Source organism: Myotis davidii, unplaced genomic scaffold (assembly GCF_000327345.1).
Source record: "Myotis davidii unplaced genomic scaffold, ASM32734v1 scaffold86, whole genome shotgun sequence".
Taxonomy (NCBI): Eukaryota; Metazoa; Chordata; class Mammalia; order Chiroptera; family Vespertilionidae; genus Myotis; species Myotis davidii.
The window spans coordinates 2,699,730-2,714,560 of record NW_006298058.1 but is presented as its reverse complement, the minus strand read 5'-3'; the positions used below and the strand labels follow the sequence as shown (position 1 = coordinate 2,714,560).

The 14,831-nt window shown below is 41.1% G+C and overlaps 1 protein-coding gene across 1 annotated transcript in view; it reads right to left on the bottom strand.

Annotated features, from left to right (window-relative positions):
• MYO3A (myosin IIIA) overlaps positions 1-14,831 on the bottom strand; it is a 212,238-nt gene that overhangs the window by 39,259 nt on the left and 158,148 nt on the right. Inside the window, exons 25-29 of the mRNA XM_006773822.2 lie at positions 13,338-13,449; positions 10,741-10,903; positions 8,568-8,691; positions 4,622-5,507; positions 2,551-2,695 (exon numbers count right to left, since the gene is read on the bottom strand). Coding sequence (XP_006773885.1) covers positions 2,551-2,695; positions 4,622-5,507; positions 8,568-8,691; positions 10,741-10,903; positions 13,338-13,449 — 1,430 coding nt within the window. The remainder of the gene's footprint in view (positions 1-2,550; positions 2,696-4,621; positions 5,508-8,567; positions 8,692-10,740; positions 10,904-13,337; positions 13,450-14,831) is intronic.

Here is a 14,831-nt window from a genome sequence, read left to right as displayed (position 1 = left end):
ATAACATTTTATAAACTACTCAAGAATTAAAAAAGCATTTGCATAGGTCAGTAAAATATATGAATATAGACTATATCCAATGATTAAGTCTAGCACATATTGGGGGTGAATTTCCACAAAAACAGCATCGTAATTATTTGTATCTGTCCCTCTTTTCAATTAATATCTATTCTAATATTTTACAAAACTCAGGAATTTAGTAAGTAATTGTTAATACTTCGGCAAGTCAATGGATATGTTAAGTTCCCTTTGTCTTGCTCCATCAGCATCATTCTGTACAATATCTTAAGAGCCTCTTCCCATGGCTTCTGAGGTACTAATTTTTTGGGTATGACTCAAAAGTTCAGGCAACAAAAGAAAAAACCAACAAGTAGGACTATATCAAACTACAGAGCTTCTGCACACTAGAGAAAACCATCAACAACATTAAAAAGTAACCTACTGAATGGGAGAAAATATTGTAAACCATATGTCAGATAAAGGTTAATATCCAAAATATATAAGGAACTTGAACAATTCAATAACAGAAAACAAGCAACCTGATTTAAAATTGTCAAATGACCTGATTCATACAAATGGCCAACATTATATAAAAAGACTCAATATCACTTATCACTAGGGGAATTATATCAAAACTAGAGGCCTTGTGCATGAAATCTGTGCACGGTGGGTTCCCTAAGCCTGGCCAGTGATCATGGCTGATCAGGCACTTCCAGATGCTGGCCAGGGCCTTCATTCCAGCTACCGGCTGGGGCCTCCCTTCCCCAGCTGCCGGCTGCTGGCTGGGGCTTTCCTTCATTCCACACTGCCCCCTGGTGGTCATCATGCATAGCGCATGATCAAATTCCTGGTCTGGTCGAACTCCTGAGGGGACACTTTGCATATTAGCCTTTTCTATATTCTCCCCTGCGTGCCTGGTCCCCCTAACTGCTCTCCCCTGCTGCCTGATCCCCCTAACCGCCCTAACTGCTCTTCCATGCCAGCCTGATCCCCCTAACTTCTCTCTCCTGCTGGCCTGATGGCCCTAACTGCTCTCCCCTGCTGGCTTGATCGCCCTAACTGCTCTCTCCTGCCAGCTTAATCCCCCTAACTGCTCTCCCCTGCTGACCTGATGGCCCCTAACCACCTCTGCCTCGGCCCCGCCACTGTGGCTTTGTCCGGAAGGACATCCGGGAGGATGTCCGGAAGATGACCAGTCTAATTAGCATATTACCCTTTTATTAGTATAGATCACAATGAATCACCTCACATCTGTTAGGATCTAATATCAAAAAGATGAGAAAAAATGCTGGTGGGATGTAGAGAAAAGACAACTCTTGTACACTGTTGGAGGGAATGTAAATTGGAGCAGCCACTAAACACGTGGAGGTTGTTTAGGAAACTAAAAATAGAACTACCAGCAATCCCTCTTCTGTGTACATATCTAAAGGAAAGGAAAGCATACTTGTATTTCCATGTTCATTGCAACATTATTTACAGTAGCCAAATTATGGAAACCTCAGTGTCCGTCAACAGATGAACACACACACACACACACACACACACACACACACTATGAAGTACTATTTAGCTATGGGAAAGAAGGATAAACCTGGAGGACATTATGGTAAGTGAAATAAGCCAGGCACAGAAAGAAAACAACTACATGATCTCACTTATATGTAGCATCTATAAAAATCAAACACATAGAAGCAGAGGAGAATAGTGGTTACCAGGGCCAGGCAGGTAGTGAGAGAGTGGAGGGCCTCCATGAAAGGGAGAATGAGTGAGGGAGGATAAGTGTAGATTCTCTCAGGGAGAGGTCAGCAGAGCCACAGGGGCTGCCCCTGGGGGAGGTGATATACTAACTCGCCAGTTACCGGGTGCCCCTTGCACGAATGGGAGCGGTAGAGCCTCCCAGCTTGAAGGGATCATCAGGCCAGCTAGCAAATTGGAGCCCCAACAGTGACTGTGTGGGCAAAGGACTAGTCACCACAGGCTCACCCTGATCCTCACCCTGGGGGGAGGGGGCAGAGTATAAGGCTCAAAGGCCTTTGCACATCTTTGGGGAGCGGGCAGCCTAATAATCACTGATCTGAATTCCCCTCCAGTTTAGTAGAAAGGGGGCCGAATGTGATTTAGGTTGCTTAGAAGAAAATTGAATAATGCATCTGGGTTTGTATATCTACAGAGATTGGCACTTTCACACTCTCCTCAAAGTGGCAGACACTGGCAGGAGGAACAGATACATTTTACTTGTTGGCTCCCTCTTATCAAGCCCGTACGCTGCCCATTCCCCCCAACTCCATCCCCTTTTATTCCCTCTGGTGTCATCTGCCAAGTTCTAGTTATATATAAAGGGAAGAAGAAAACACAAGAAAGAGGAGGAGAATGAAGCCAGAGAAAGAACATTCTGCTTATTAGAAGCAGAAGGAAAAGGTTCTCCCCAAGACTGTTCGAACACAGTCACCTCAAATCTGCCATCGAGTAAATGTGGGGAACTCAGAAGCAAGCACAGGACAGTATCGGGCATTGCCTTCCCTGCAGGGAGATCTAGCGACTGACGTTTACCTGAGAAGTACTGCTGAGGAGGGACTCGTCTATTAATTGGCTTATGAGGATAGACACCCAGATAGAGAGGCTTCAGTTGCTGTGACAAAATCATTTCATTCAGTTTTTTCTGCAGAATGAAATATTCTTCAGATAACTTTGATATCTAAAAAGAAGGCCATGTGTCAGATTAAATCAAGGAAAAGAATTCAGAGCGTTCCCAGGTACACTGGGGTCTAATAAATTCCTGGCTAGCGGTCCCCGGGCCTCTCATGAATGGCTTCTTCAGGACCCACCCTGACCCTGTAACAAGGGCTGATGAAGACCTCCCTTGACAGACCCCACTCCCCGTGCAACCTGCCTATTTCACATTTTCCATTCAAAACTGCCAACCATGTCATGCCACACGCAGTGTTCTATCCTGGGGTTCCTAAGACCGGGCTTCTGTCCTTACCATTCTATTGGGACTGCCTGTCAGCTTTGAGCTGGAGGAACCCCCTGCTGACCGACTGATCTCCTTTCCTTTACAGTCTCCTCAGCCTGACTTCAGGGTACTGTCTCCTGACTCCTCTCCTCTCACCCGGGCCCCTCTGCCTCCGTCTCTCCTGTGAACACGGCTGTCCTGTGAGGCTGAATGTGGGGTCCTGCTTTTCTGCCTGTAGCTCTGTCCCTGGGGAGCACCCCAGGGCATACCAGCCTGCCCTTGGTAGATGACTGGTCATTCTACATCTCCTCAATGTCTCGGTTGCATAGCAGGTTAGGGTCCTAACCCCGAGTTTGGTCTTTAGTGTGAACAAATGTATGCACCAAGGGAAAAGAGGCTAAAAAAAAATAGACCAGGGAGGGGTAGGTAAATTAACCAATTGCATATCTCTACTACCAGCTACAAGTTGGAGATGTCTGGGCCACACCTCTGACCCTCAGAGGGTGTCCAAGGGCGTTACTGTGCTTTCTCATGGGCTCAGCCACCGTTAGACAAAAAAAAGCAGTTTAGGAGTATCAGCTGATCCTTCTTTGAACTTGACTATTATGATACTTCTTCCATGATTCCACACACCAGTGACTACCCTGGTAGTTCATATTAATTTATAATATGCATTTTATAAGTCATCTAGTTAAAACCCTTCATCTTCCAAAAGAAAATAAAGGTGCTGATACACACAGTGATTTCTTAAGGCCAAACGTCTAGTGAGCGCAGGAGCTGGAAATGGCATTTACGGGAGCCAGTCCCTGTGATCTCTCCATAGCACTCATTTTTCAGAGTGCCACGTGCACCTTGGAGGAGCCGTATAGCGCAGTGGTTCTCAACCTTCTGGCGCTTTAAATACAGTTCCTCATGTTGTGGCCCAACCATAAAGTTATTTTCGTTGCTACTTCATAACTGTAATGTTGCTACTGCTATGAATCATCATGTAAATATCTGATATGCAGGATGGTCTTAGGCGACCCCTGTGAAAGGGTCGTTCGACCGCCAAAGGGGTCACGACCCACAGGTTGAGAACCGCTGCTATAGCGGCTTGCTCGCTTCTAGAAACAGCTGAGAGATGTCCACTCATGGCAGGCCGTATTCTCCAAGAGGGAGTTTTTCTTGCTAGTTTTTCCTTAAGGTTCCTCACTGTCATGATGTAACATGTAGATTTAGAGCTGCATTGCATGTGTGGCTGCACATCGAATTTCGATACCTGATTATGTCTTCTCAAAATCTGAGGCCAAAAAGCACAGGCTTTAAAAATTTTAGAAAACCTTTTTAAAAAACACACAAAAAACCCCTATACTGCAAGATCTCAGATACACAGAAACATGCATGGACAAATGCCAGAATTTTTAAGTTGTATAAACCAATGACTAAACTAATCTTCCTACACAAGATTTCTATCATATTTTATACTATTTCATCATAACAAATTGTTTCAAAAGTCATGATGGCAATTTGAATAGCACAACCCTTGAGATATTTAATATTAAAAGGGTTTGCAGTCTCATAAAAACAGATGAAACATTATGTCAGTTATTAATGAGCTATGTGTTTAATTCAGTTCTTGTGTAGTTCCCAGAGATGTGTACTAGTAAATAAATCTGCTTATTTACATACCTGTTTTGAAAACATTGCCAAATCACATGCTTCTTTTTCTGACACTGCTTTTGAGTCTTTATCATTCCTCATGTTGATATTACAGGATTCTTCATGTTTTGTGGAGTAGGGACACAAATTGTGAGTATTTCTTGCTACTTCTGTCATTGTTGGAACAATATTTTGATTTTTAAAAGAAGACCTCCTGTCCTTCCTCAACTGCTGCCTTCTCCTGTAACCCCGGTATTTGCTTTGAATGAACACTGCCGCTCTATCCTCTTCGTCCTGGGCTCGTGTTGGTGGTTCAACTTGACTCTCTTTGGCCACCCCTAGCCTCAGGCGGCTTCTCTGTGGGCTGCATGTGGGTGCATTCTGGGTGACCACAGATGTCTTCTTTTCTTTCTCCTTGCTGTCAGCATTTTTATAAACTGACCTCTGGCTAAGACTAGGTTGCAAAGGTTGTTTAAAAGAAGGCGGCTTAGTTTCATTCTCGGCTAACCAAAGTCCTGGGTAGCTTGGCCTTTCTGAGATGGCCTTCCTTTCTAGGTTCCCTGCTTTTAAGTCTTCAGAATTCCTTTCCTCTGTGTAGCTCTGGTAGTAATTCTGGATCACAGTAGCTTCCTTCTCCTCTTTGCTTATTTTGTTGTTCTCTTCCAGGTCTTTCATATACTTCTGTCTGGGGCTTACTTCTGTCCAAGGGTCCCCCACCAGGTACAATTCTTGCTTACCCTCTTCCCCATACACATTATTCATTTTCTTCGGGGTATGATATCCCCTGTTGTTACTTTCGACAGCATGAGTGGCTTCCTCTTCAGCTTTGAAAGTAGAAGTCTTGTTATTTGGAGCTGGACTGATTCTTTCATTAGTAGGGACTGCATTTTCTGTCTGTTTCTTCATAAAAAGTTCCCTGGGGGTAAAACATATTGCATCTGACTACATGATACTAAACTAGAGCTTATTACTGCTTTTGTCAATAGCTCCATGCTACATAATGTTGGAAGAAGAGCAGAAGGGACAAAAAAAAACCCCCTCAAAATAAAAACTCTATGAAGTCACATTAATCAAGTGGTTTTCAAAATGCTCTCTTTAATGATAACTGTAATGGCTACTCAAACAATCACAAAACCAGTTTAAACTTAGAGTGAGAAACATCCTAGCATATTTTCACTTTATGAGGGTGGCATCAAAAACTTAGACAATTAATTACTTCAAATATGCCCTTTTCAAACAAAAATACCTGCAATTAGGAGATTTTGAGAAAAATGTATCTAGATTTGAGACCAGTAGGCAGTGCATGTATGTTCTCTAGACTGATGTGCTGATTTTAAATAAGCTCTAAGTCTACTGATCGCAGGAAACACCTTATGAAATGGAAGGAAAAGCAATGTCCCTGTGACAGCTCATCCTATCTAATAATAGACAAACATGGTAATTAACCATACCTCCACTACGCTTCCAATTGGCTAATCAGGGTGATATGCAAATTAACTGCCAACCAAGATGGCGGCCGGCAGCCACACAGCTGAAGTGAACATGAAGCTTGGTTGCTCCAGTGATGAAGGAAGCCAAGGTTCCTTGCCTGCCGCATCCAGGCTGGCCAGGCATCCCAGTGGGGATCTCCTCCCTGAAGGCGGTGTGGGCAGCTTGAAAACAGCCATCAGCCCCTCACCCAGGCTGGTCAGGCACCCAAGCGGGACCCCCACCCTGATCTGGGACACCATTCAGGGCAAACCAGCTGGTCCCCACCCATGCACCAGGCCTCTATCCTATATAGCAAAAGGGTAATATGCAAACTGACCCTAACAGCAGAAAGACTGGGAATGACTGGTCACTATGACACACACTGACCACCAGGGGGCAGTTGCTCAATGCAGGAGCTGCCCTCTGCTGGTCAGTGAGCTCCGACATGGAGGAGCTCTGCTCAGCCACAAGCCAGGCTGATGGCTGCCAGTACAGCGGTGGTGGTGGGAGCCTCTCCTGCCTCCTCAGCAGTGCTGAGGATGTCTGACTGCAGCTTAGGTCTGCGTGGACATCCCCCGAGGGCTGCCGAGGTGCCAGAGGGATGTCTGATTACCAGCTTAGGCTCAATCCCCTGGGGAGCAGTCCTCAGCCAGCAGATGGTCATCCCCCGAGGGGTCCCAGACTGTGAGAGGGCACAGGCCAGGCTGAGGGACCTCCCCCTACGAGTGCACAAATTTTTGTGCACTGGGCCTCTAGTAAACATATAATATGGTAGCCAACATTTACACTTATTACTTTACCAATATCCTTCCAAAATCATTTCTCCTTAACTTGACTATAAGACTGTCTCCACAACTCGTGTGTGTGTGTGTGTGTGTGTGTGTAATGGCAAAACCCTCACAAGATCAATTTGAGCATAAAAAAGAAAACAAAAACAAAAACACTGGCTGGATAGCTCAGTTAGTTGGAGCATCATCCCATACACCAAAAGGGTGAAAAAGCTTCTGCACAGCAATGGAAACTATCAATAAAATGAAAAGGCAACCTGCCAAATGGGAGAAAATGTTTTCAAATTATATATAGGACTAGAGGCCCGTTTTACGAAGATTCGTACAATGGGCCTTCTTTCCCCTGGCTGCCAGCACCAGTTTTCCTCTGGCACCTGGGACTCAGACCTTTACTCTGGCCACCGCCTTCCATCTTCGCTCTGGACACAGTCTTCGCTGTGGCTGGAGCCTTCAGTTTTTGCTCCTTGCTCCGGCCGGGTCTTCAGTCTCTGGCCAGAGCTGCTCCTGTAGCTCCTTCCGTCCCCCACTCTCCCTCTCATAGCTTGATCACTGCTTTGCCTGCAGACCCTGCCGACGGGCTCCTAGGTCCCAGGGGGCTGCCTTGGCTGCAGACTGGCTTTCTGATCACGATCACGATCATGGGCCGCAGGCAAGATGGCTCCTGGGTCCTGGGGCGCTGCCTTGCCTGCGGCCTGGCTTTCCAGCAGTTCCTGGGGTTGCACACGGGGGCCTGGATGGTGGTTCCCAGTGTCCCGTCCTGCCTGCAGTATGCAAATTAGCCGCCATCTTTGTTGGCGGTTAATTTGCATATCAAGCTGATCAGCCAATGGCGATGATAGCGAAGGTACAGTTAATTACCATGTTTTTCTATTATTAGATAGGATAAGGGGTTAATTCCCACAATATATAAAGAACTCATTACAACTCAATAGCAAAATAACCCCAAACAACATAATTAAAAAATGGCCAAAGACCCGAATAGATATTTTTTCAAAGAAGACATACAAATGGTCAATAGGAGTATAAAAAGGTGCTCAACGTTATTAATCAGGAAAAATGCAAATCAAAACCACAATGAGATACCACCTCACACCAGTTAGAATGTCTACTATCAGACAGACAAGAGATTTCTTTTCCACCACTCTGGGAGCAATTTGAGGATAAGGATTTTGTGTCACTTATCTATGAGTCCCCACTGCTTAGCATATCAGTAAAGCCAACTGTATAAATGAATTCAGGTTGGTCTGTGAATATCCACTTAGAAATACAAGTATGAAAGTTCAGGTGGAAAAAGGGCTAAGGTGCTAGGCGTTATAGATTAGATTATGACTTAGAAACCAATGGCCTGTTGGTTATTAAACCACGGAAATGAATGAGGGCCCAGGGACAATATTTAGATGTGGAGAAGGATTTAAGTATGGGGAGAGGAGAAGAATTAGCAAAGGGCACTCAGAATTTGGAGCAGAAACACAGAGAGCAGTGTGGCGGAAGCCCAGGAAGAAAAAAATTCAAGAAAGAAAGTGTGATCATCACTGTGAAATGCCAACAAACTCCCCTGGAGGATAAAAAACTTGAAAGCGGGAACGAGTGCTCACTGACATTTATGCATCAGTATTAGGACCTGCTGGGTACAAGAAAGACTATGAACTTTACCTGGGAACTTTACAGATTTGAAAACTCTACAGTGTCAAAGTGGTATATAAATGACATTACTATACCTTTTATTTTCAAAGTTTTTCTTGTAGTCAAATTCCTGATCCTGAGTCTGAATGGTTGTTACTGCTGTGTTTTTGGTGTTAACGATTTCTTTTCTTTGCTTCCTGGCTAGAAGTCCTCTTGCAGCTGAAACATATAAGGCCCAGAGTAGTGTTAATCCTAACAAATAAAAGACCTTTATTTGAGTAGAACAAATATTTTTTTGGCCATCAATGTCAAAGAGGAAAATGAAATTAAAGGCTCCAAATAGAACAGGTTCATAAAAATATATGGGACTCATTAACAAGACTCTTCTAGATGTCAAGCTACAGCAAGAAAACAATTAAAGTACCTTTTAAAAAAATATATTTTATTGACTTTTTACAGAGAGGAAGGGAGAAGGATAGAGAGTTAGAAACATCGAAAGAGAAACATCAATTCAGCTGCCTCTTGCACGCCCCCTACTGGGGATGTGCCCGCAACCCAGGTACATGCCCTTGACTGGAATCAAATCTGGGACCCTTGAGTCTGCAGGCCGATGCTCTATCCACTGAGCCAAACCAGTTAGGGCTAAAGTACCTTTTGTATTAAGGAGAGAACTAAGATGACACTAAAGTTATAGAAATGAGTGAAATTAATAAAAAAGACAAAATGTACTTATTTGCTTAAAATCTGCTAATAATTACATTCCCTTTACCAGTATTTATGCCATGTTAACCTATTCATGAGAGAAAGCCCCTATTACCTAAACATGTTTTGGATCTTTTGGCCAATTATCCTTGAAACCAGATATTTTTCAGAAATCACATTTAAACATGTCTTTTTTTTTTTTTTTTTACAGAAAGATAATGCAGAAGCAATAACATATATTTTGTAACACTCCCCATATCAGGGCAGCATTCCATAACCCAACACTATTTTTAAGTGACCTGGGATGAGAAAGGACTGTAAAAATTAGGTCATATTTTATTTCAAATGAATTATGAAAAATATTTTTTTTAGCATTTTATACATTTTGGAATTGTGGGTAAAGAATTAGATCCCAAACTATAGTGTTTGCATTTTGATGTCCCGGTGAGAAGTTAAGGGCTTAAAATTCCAGGAGATGACAAGGGGCTTTTGTGGTCCACAGCACTAGGCCGGAGCATGCATCTCCTGAAAGGGAGTTAGCTGTTCTGCCCGTCAGGTCAGTGTTCTTCAGAACACAGGTTGCAAATCAATAGTGGACCCTAAAATGGATTTAATGGGCTATGAATCTAGCATCTAAAAATGAAATAAAATAAAACAGAATAGAAAATGTCAGAGTGCACTGCTTGCAGTATGTGTATGCATCAGGTTACAGAGTAAAATGTATTTTTTTATTATGGGTGTCCAGTCAAAACTTTTGTAAAGATACTGTATTAAGCCATAATAGGTTCTAAGTTTAGTTTCTTACAGATGAATTGAAAGCAAAATCCAAAGTCTATAAATATATTTTTAAAAATTTTTGAAATATGGTTCTAAATATTATTTTCCTACAGTTAATAGGAAGAAACGAACGCCACTTGAAATGAGATTTAATTAAGTTGTCAAAAATTATGGCAATTGTAACCTTTGGAATAAAGTTGGACAAATCTTATCATCCAGCGGATTATAAGAATATGATATTGAGATCTCTAATTAATTCAATCACTTGCCATGTTTTGCACAATAGGTCAATTGTGTTTCGTTACTACGTGACAGAAAATTCAATAATTACATTATTTTATATAAAACAAAACATTTATTCAAATATTAAAAGTGCCAATCACTAAAACAATCTGATTTAGATTCAGTATAGGGCAGTGATGGCGAACCTTTTGAGCTCAGTGTATCAGCATTTTGAAAAGCCATAACTTAACTCTGGTGCCGTGTCACATATAGAAATTTTTTGATATTTGCAACCATAGTAAAACAAAGACTTATATTTTTGATATTTATTTTATATACTTAAATGCCATTTAACAAAGAAAAATCAACCAAAAAATGAGTTTGCATGTCACCTCTGACACGCGTGTCATAGGTTCGCCTTCACTGGTATAGGGAAAGTATCAGGGTAAGAGAGTCTGGAATTAAACATGAAAGCTACATAAGAATTGGAAGTTTGTATGTAAAATTTTGTTTCATGCCCATACCTACATATAACATTCCATTTTGTGAGAAGGTCTGAGTGATTACCTGACTGGATTATTATAGCGCTCTCTTTCCTTTTCTCCTGTATTTTTTGGTACCTTCTTGAACCCAAGAATCCTCTGACACAGGCTTGAATCAAAATAAGCTTGTCAATGGCTTCCTTTCGCATTAAATTTAACTGCTCCACATGATAATATTTAAGAAACACCTTAAAAGAATTAAAATAAAATACAAATAAAACTCAGGCACACAGATGTGAAACAGTCATGTGCTATGCTTTGAAGGGCAGATTAAATTTTAAATCGTTTTCGATTTTGGAGCGCACTGACTCAGCTTCTTTGGCCTGAATGTTGCTCTCGCACTAGGTGTTTATATGCCAGAAGAAAACCTCTCTTTGAGAAGAAACGCAGTTTGAAAATCATGCTGTTTATTTGCAACAGGTAACTAGTTCTTGTTGGGGGAGCCGGTACAAGTGGAGAATTGTTGAGCTCTTGTATCAAATGTTTTAGCATCATATACTCTGAGCAAAGATGACTTTCATGCTTTTATTTTTTTAGAAAAAGGCAATTATACTTCTCAAATGTAAAAATATGACAAATCTCTTTGTAAGACAGAAAGCAATTATATTGTAGCTGCTCATTTATCAAATGCTGATTGAGACCTATTTGTACTTATCTGCTGGGGATACAGAGGTGAGTCAGGAGGTGCGCGGCCCTCCAGGGCTCTGATGTTGTCAGTGAAGGCAGGATTGACAACTTCTCACCAGACCCAGTGGCCACCAGGGAGAAAGGAATGTCTTTTGATCATTTTAAAATCAAAATGAATTCCAGCAACAGAGGAGTCTGAAGGCCTGGAGATGTTCTCACCTAAATGTTTTCAACTCCCCCAGGAAATAAGATGGTGTTGTTTTTGTTTGTTTATCTTTTACTTCTTTTAATGGCAACAGTTTCTAATGAAATTCACCTCAAAGAGAGTTTACTGAATCCACTAAAAAAGTCACTTAATTGCAAATTTAACAGCTGACTCATGACACCTGGTAACCCTGACTCTAAAATTCCCTCAGCATTCCATTACTGGAAAGCTTGGCCTCACAGGCAAACAGTTCAGCATTACACGATTTGATTGAAGTTAGTTTTAATTTCTACAAGGACTCTCGATGTTAACATATTTAGTCCATTCCACTGTTGACAATTCATTTAAAATTCAATCTGTTTAAAAAGGTCATCATTTTCTTTGAGCAGCATTAAAGTGTTTTTATATTGAATACTTTTATCCATCTTAATGAGTTGGAAAAGGTGAAGTGGAAAAATATAAATAGCTTTAAAATGCTACTCAAATATCATGCACAACTGGAACTGCGAAGGTCCTTTTCACAAGTTAAAACTCCATTTGGAGTTAGGCGTGTGTTTCAAACCATGAATCATGAGATTTCAGCCTGAAAAAAACTCGTCTTTGTGAGCATCTGAAAGGGTGTGAATAAAATACACACTTTGTTGGTGCTCAGAATTTCCCCTTACTAAATACTAAAGTCCATATAGATTATGAATATGTAGGACTCAGTCTAAGATAAATATTGAAACAAATTCCTTAAGTTGTTACTTCTCATCTAAACTTTGTGAAAATTCTCTCCCACACCTCCCACAACTAATACAAATTTCTTTTGCAACCGTGGAAGTTTGTTTCAGTTTGCATCTGTGGTGTGGCTGACAGTGGTTATTATTCTGTTTTTAAAATTTAAATTCTTCATTGTTGAAAGTATTACATATGTCTCCCTTTCCCTCCATTGACCTCTCCCTGACCAACCCAGCCCCCTACCCAGGCCCTCACCACCCTATTGTCTGTGTCCAGGGATTATGCATAAATGCATACAACTTCTTCCTCTGAGGTTTGACAATCTGTTCAATGTTTCTGTGTTTCTGGAGTGGTCACTTCTTTTCTTTAGCTTGACTCTTTTCTCCACCCTCCCCCAATGATACGTTCAGCGTGCCTTAAGGCCTGCTACGCTGTTTATCTCCTTATACCCATCTTGTAATGCTCTGAGGATATCTGCAAAGCCCAAAAGCATCCTTTCTCCAAGCAGCCGCCTATCTTACTTCCATATTCAACATTGATTATGATTTTTCCACTTCATTCTTTAAGGGACTAAATAAGCTAAGATCTCACAGGCTCTCAAATCTAATACATGAGCATGCATAATAATATTGGTGAATATTTCACTCTGGATAAATTTCAAATTTATAATAGCAGATTTGAGAATTAAAGAAAGTAGAAAAAAATGCTACGTAGAACATTATGATTCTTCGCAGCTTCTTGGCTATATTTGGTGGTGATAAAATCGAAAATATATGCGTCTGCTTTCAACACTATTTGAAGTATATACACTATAAATTTCATCCTCTTTTTAGATAAGTCTTCAAGATAAATTTTTTCTTGAATTCCTTAAAAGAAAACTTTGAGAGCAAAGTATTTACTTTTCTTGAAGAAAACCTTTATAAATTTCTCAGTTTACTTCTCCTATATTCAAGCTAAAATTCTGTAACATAAAAAGCTTTAACATTTTCAATCAACGTAGAATGTTATAACTCTCAGTAGATCCAATGTAATTATTAACTTTTGTCTTGAAAATTACATGAAAACCTTACTTTTGTTTTTCCAAGGGCCCAGTTATCGAGACCAGCTTTTTCCAAAATGGCTGCGCAGGTGTCAGGGCTCACGGGGGGCTGCTCGCTCCACTTGTAGCAGAGAACCTGATACCTGGGGTGGGAGGGCAGGCAGGTTAGTGTTTCACAAAGGCCCGGCATCTCAGAGCCCAGTAGGTGGACACTGGACAGCTCTGAGCAGTGAAGGAAGAGAATCCCAACTTAATGCAGGGGGCCCTAGGCATTCTCAGAACAGCTCTGGCGTAGACTGGATTCCAGGCTGACACAATCTCCAACCTATTTGTATAAACTTGAGCTATGTTTTCTTTCAGCTTAGTGATTGCTTTTCAATACTTAACACTGAAATCCCCAACAAAAACTCCACTGGGACGAAATAAACAATCGAGCAAAATAGAAGCAGACTCCTAGAAATGGAGAACAAAGACTGACAGCCTTCAGAGGGAAGGGGAGTTGCGGAGCTGGGTGAAAAAGTGAAAAGATTAAGAAAAGCAAACAAACTCACAAACACAGACAACAGTATGGTGATCACCAGAGGGGAAGGGGAGCGGGGGAGGTAGAAGAAGGTAAAGGGGGAATAAATGGTGATGGAAGAAGACTTGACATGGGTGGTGAACCCACAATACAATATACAGATGATGTATTATAGAATTGTACACTTGAAATCTGTATGCTTTTATCAACCAATATCACCCCAATAAATTCAATGACAATTAACAAAAATCCGCTGGGCATTTTTAAAAAAGTAACCTTTTCCTGGGTATTAAAAGTAGAAGGACTACAGTAGCAGGAAGCAGAGGGAATGATTTTATTCTTTTTTTCACCTTCACAAAACATTGGAAGCTGATCTGAAAATTGACGAAGGGATTTAAGTCTATGCAAACTTCCCCCATGCCATCCATCGCTGATCAAGCCTGCAACTCAGGCATGTGCCCTGCCTGGGAATCGAACCTGGAACATTTTAGTGCACTAGACGACATGCAACCAACTGAGCACAGGCCAGGGCTTAGGCTCTGATAATTTTAACTGGATTGTTAATTCTTGAAAATCAAGTCTGCACTCTAAAGTTTTAAAATTCAGTGTTTCCCACAGTGACTAGCATGGTGCCTTATACATTAAAAAGTCACTAAAATATAAGGATACATATATTAATGTTATTTATATTAATATTTAAGTGAGTTAAAGATCTACTCTTCACCTAAAAATGAAAATAATGATAATAAGGTCAAATTTTGGTTAAATTTGAAAGTCCTTTGCAATAAAATACTTTTGGGTTACCTGCTTTCATGTACAGAATGGAGATTTTACCTAATGGCCAATAAAAAAATTACAATATTTTTTATTTCTTAGTTTTGGATGTAAAATGTGAGAAGTGAAGTCAGTGGTTAGATGCTGGCTGTACTTCTGAACTCTAAAACTTGAAGTTCTAAAGTCTGTCTTAAGCTATTATAAAGAATTTGCAAAATGAAAATAACATTT